At 30.5% G+C, this 5,042-nt stretch overlaps 1 protein-coding gene across 1 annotated transcript; it reads right to left on the reverse strand.

Moving 5' to 3' along the window:
- Positions 1 to 1,699: 1,699 nt before the first annotated feature.
- Positions 1,700 to 2,197, reverse strand: LOC149237164 (uncharacterized). The gene is made up of 2 exons (XM_089369178.1): positions 2,008 to 2,197; positions 1,700 to 1,908 (listed from the first exon to the last, which is right to left on the reverse strand). Exons 1-2 carry the CDS (start codon positions 2,195 to 2,197, stop codon positions 1,700 to 1,702), a joined length of 399 nt encoding a protein of 132 aa, XP_089225304.1.
- Positions 2,198 to 5,042: the final 2,845 nt, after the last annotated feature.

The following is a 5,042-nucleotide window of genomic DNA, read 5'->3' on the forward strand; positions in this document are numbered from 1 at the left end:
AATAATTATAGAAAATATGTTAAAATTAAGTTCTAAATGATAAAAACTGAAGAACTAAAAACTTATTATATTAAAGATACTTTGCTCTTTTAAATAAAAATACATTTATATTAAAAATAATTTTCTCTTTGAAATAAAAATACATTGTATTCCACAAATACAAAAGAAAAATATATTTATTTTATTATTACTTTGCTCTTTTAAATAAAAATACGATTATATTAAAAATAAAGAAAAATATATTTATTTTATTATTACTTTGCTCTTTTAAATAAAAATACGATTATATTAAAAATAATATAAAAATACATTGTATTCCACAAATACAAAAGAAAAATATATTTATTTTATTATTACTTTGCTCTTTTAAATAAAAATACGATATTTAAAAATACGATTTTTAAAAATACCATTATATTAAAAATAATTTGCTCTTTCAAATAAAAATACATTGTATTCAACCAATACAAAAGAAAAATATATTTATTTTATTATTACTTTAATACACATACAAAGAAAAACCAACAAATGATATAGGCTAAATAGAACCCACTAAATGCACCATGCAATCACAAGAAAAACATAAACTTGAGAATATAAAGAAAAACAGAAACTTGAGAATATCTCTGATTTTATAAGTTATGACACAATTCAAAAAAAAAATTAGACCACTTAATGAGGGAAATTTAATTGCTTATAATTATGAATATCCCTGAAATCTATTATGAATATCCTAGAAAAGATTTTAGGATTTACCCATCTAACATCATAAAATAACAAACTTGATTTCGCAACTGTATATCATCATTTATCCACGTTGCTCTCATAATATACAGTGTCCAGAAACCCAAGATTCCAAGAAACAATGATAAACAATTGATCAAGTTCCCAAGACTTTGTCTGGACACCTAAGTTACTCTTGCAGCTTTTGCTGTAGAAGTTGATTCTCCTCGGTTTGTAGTAAAGCCTGTTTCCTCAACCTTGCATTTTCTTCCACAATGGAGTGATTCCATTGAAAAAGCTGTAAATTTAACCTCTCAATGCGAGAAGCCTCTTTTTCTATCTTCCTCTTGGCCCTGTGAATATTAAATTCAGAAGTTAAAATTTTCAGTGGTTTCAGTGCTTTTTATTATAATTGTGATCTTTATTCATTATCCAAATTCAAAAAATTGCAATGTTTACTTTATAACAGCTGACCTATAAAGCGTTCAATTTTTTTTTTCCAATTTGTTCAAGCTATTTGCAGGTAAAAATGATTAAAATAACACAATATAAATGTACAACATCATAAAATTACGTTTCAAGTCAAAGATTGTAAAGTCATGGACATTTGGAAGGTATAAATGTTTCATGCAATTTGGAACAAGGCCATGCACATAATAAACAATAAATTAATCTATATTTTAAATTCTGGAAAAAAATTATAATAAAAATATAATGACTTGAATGATAAAAGGAGATTATGACTACGTATAATTTGACTACATATATTGAAGAAATAAAAGAATAACTGGAGAAACAGCTGCATCTGTATCAAGAAATAAAACCATAATCACATCTAACAACATCGACACGGTCACTAATTTTCAGACATATTATCCACTCTCCACAAGATGAAAGAATTCAAATGAATAGACTGCAGGGCTGAAACAAAGCAGTTCTGCATCTAACTACCTAACCAGATATCACTACAAAAGCATTAAGAGGACAGAAGTCCGGCTAAAATCGCCGCCAAAATGAACCCAACGTAATTATAAATAGCGCCCACAGATCCTTTGTTGGGAGAGGAACTCATTCCTGGTGTGGCTGTACTATTTGTACCACTGGAGTTTGTTGGAGGAACGCCCTTTGGCGGAGGAGACGCAGAGCCTGGTGCTGTTATAGGAGCAGCAACGGGAATACCAATAGCTGCCGGAAAACCAAAAAATTAAATAAAAAATAAGCAACTTACCGTCCAGAATATCAGAAAAAACACCCGCAGAAACAGAGTTAGTAGAAATCTCTTACCATTGCATTCACTGATTGACAGAGTGGTGACTTTGAATGAGCTTGACATGGCCAGGGCTCGTTTCTGGTCGATTGGCTGACCTAACAGATTGTTACTGGTAAAAAGCTCACAGCGACACACAACATCATTAGTAACTACGAATTTGAGGGCGGTGCAACAATCTTTGGCTGGTTGCTTGTTGGTTCCCATGGTGCAGTGCACCGTTCCTTGTCCCGCCCATTCCGCTCGATATTACATCCACTGTGGCTGCCCTAGAAATCATGCAGGGTAACATTTCCTTATACCTGTTCGCCATTAGAAACATGGGACTACAGGTAACCTGATGAGTGCATGCTTGCCAGATTGATGCGCGACGAGGATAATGAATCGATAAATATCGTTTTACTGCCAGATGTCAATAGAAAAGCATATAACAGCTGTGAAGCAAAGAAACAAAGTGTAGAACCGCCTTCATGAATATTCATGAATACACGACGAGTGCTTTGTGGGTGGTTAGAGGGTTAATGAATCGATAAATATCGTTTTACTGCCATATGTCAACAGAAAAACATATAATAGTTGTGAAGCAAAGAAACAAAGTGTAGAACCGCCTTCATGAATATTCATGAATACACGACGAGTGCTTTGTGGGTCGTTAGAAGGTTTATGCCCGCTCTCTGCCCGCCAGGTGTCAGCCTGAGGAACAAAGGGACGACGAAAGTCCCTTTCAAAGGAAGGCCTATCGGCCTAAATATGTTTTTCACATTTGTAATGTTTATTTAGGTTTCTGTGTTCTTTAAGCGTGACGTGGACCGGCCTCTCCTCCGGTTTTTCTTATTTCCACCTCTATAGCATTATAAATGCTATTTGACATGGGAGGGGATGCTATGGAGGTGGAAATAGGAAAAGCCCTCTCCTACTAGACCGAGTTCGATGTCATCGCCGGAGTTGGAGTATAGTACAAGTTCAGAGTGCGTACAGAAATGGCACAATATTAGTGAATTATTAATTCGTAATTGCACGCAGCGGTGTAATGTAAAGGAAAGCCCATATGCGGAGTATCCTGTGATGGAAATAATCAAGTCAAATATTTGGAAAATGAAATGAAAACAAATTTTGAGGTTTTATATATGGTTTTAAAAAATGTAAGAGGAAGTTAAATGTAAGAAGAAAGTTAATAACAATGGCAATCATTGCAAGCACAAGGTACATAGCATAGGAGTTCAATTTCTTTGGGCTTTTTAAAAATAACATGAAATCAATTCTTTAAAAGAGAGGAAGAATAAATTAATTTGAGAAATTAATGAGGGGGGAGACTTGCGTTAATGAGACACTTCCAAAAATGGCTTAACTTGTATCCATCTTTATGATTAAAGTTATCCACCTTTTGAGAGCTTAGTGGATGATCTGGGTGGAATGGAAGAAAATGGCTTAACTTGTATCCATCTTTATGATTAAAGTTATCCACCTTTTGAGGGCTTAGTGGATGATCTGGGTGGAATGGAAGGGAGCACGAAAATATAAAAATATCTACAAAAACATGAAATTTTATAAATCCTAGGGCCTACCAATGAATCTAAATGATCATTGGGAAATCTGAATAATTGTTTAAGGTCTTATAGAGTTTAAAATGAACTTGTATATTTTTTATGTTTTTCTTGTCTAAAATTTAGAAATATGATCTGTGTTCCTTTAAATTAGTATGTTCTACATTATAAACAAAATAAAAATAATATTTTAAAGTGTCTATAATATCTTATTTAATATGCTTAAATAAATACTAAACAATAAGATATAAAATGTTTGAATAAATTGTAAAATTAAATAAAAATTTAAAATATTTATGTATATATATGGACAGTAAATATCGTGTTTCATATGCTATAAAATGTTTGAATACAATTTAAATATTAAATTATTATTTGTATTTATTAAATGTGTAAAAAATATATTTTTTAGAATATATATATATATATATGTATGTATGTAAGTATGTTAAAAGATAGTTGTTTTTTTCTTGCTGGAAAAAAGAAACTTAAATAGCACTGACAACACATCCTAGCGAACATACACATATATTTTTGTTTTCTCCAACCATATAAGATAAAACATCAATTTTAATTAATATTTAATATTTGATAATTTATATTTTTTTTGGAATTCAATCTTAAAATTAATCATCTATTTAATTAATATTTAATATTTAATAGTTTCAATTTCTATAGATATTCAATCTTTCACTTTCTTTAATATAATTTATAAATATAATAAATTATCAAACTTATTTAATAATTAATACTTTTACAACATTGTTATTTTGTGGTACAAGAAAAATATATTTACACTACATATTTATAAAATTATAAAGAGCGGTTACTAAATTTTAACATAAATTTGAAATTTTAACACAAAATCCTAAAAAAAAAAAAAAAAAAACCTTAATATACAAATACATATTTTCACAAAGCTCTTTTATCTATAAATAAATTAAATAAATAAATGAAGAAAACTAAAAATATTACCTATGGACTTAAATTGTAAAATGCATTCTCAAAAACATATAGCAAAAGAAATAAAATAGAATACCATTACACTTGTAATTTTTAATATATTAAAATTTGATCATAAAAAATAATATAAAATTATGTTTAAAAAGCCACAAATTTTTAAATATTAAAAGAAAATTAATCATAACATTACAATCAACAAATGTTCAACGCAAATACTTGTGAGCGGATCTTTAACGGTTGCCCCCCAATGTTTATTTACCTCCCAGTTGAAAAAAAAGAAATGGAAATTGAAGTTGAAGCTCTGGTTCTAGGGTTTAACTAAACTAGTGGCAGAGAGTACCAAGCATCCATGGAGACACAGGGAGGAGGCAGATCCACTCCCTCCTACAGTTATATGGTAGCAAATAGAGGAAGAGGAGGGAAAAAGAACAAACCTCCACCGCCTTGGGAGGTCAAGACAAAAGACACAGAAACTCAGAAGGCGGAAGGTAGGAAAACCAATGCAGATCAAGGGGCCCACGAAGAAGACTGTCGGGAGGAGAAAG

This window comes from Pinus tabuliformis, chromosome 8, assembly GCF_031772625.1.
Source record: "Pinus tabuliformis cultivar Carrire ecotype Pingquan chromosome 8, CPIR1, whole genome shotgun sequence".
Lineage (NCBI taxonomy): Eukaryota > Viridiplantae > Streptophyta > Pinopsida > Pinales > Pinaceae > Pinus > Pinus tabuliformis.

Excerpts from the sequence above, each read along its gene's own strand:
- LOC149237164 (XM_089369178.1), bottom strand. The coding sequence starts at position 2,197 with ATGGGAACCAACAAGCAACCAGCCAAAGATTGTTGCACCGCCCTCAAA. Across the intron at positions 1,909-2,007 it reads GTCAATCAGTGAATGCAATG|CTATTGGTATTCCCGTTGCT; the intron begins GTAAGAGATTTC and ends GTTTTCCGGCAG.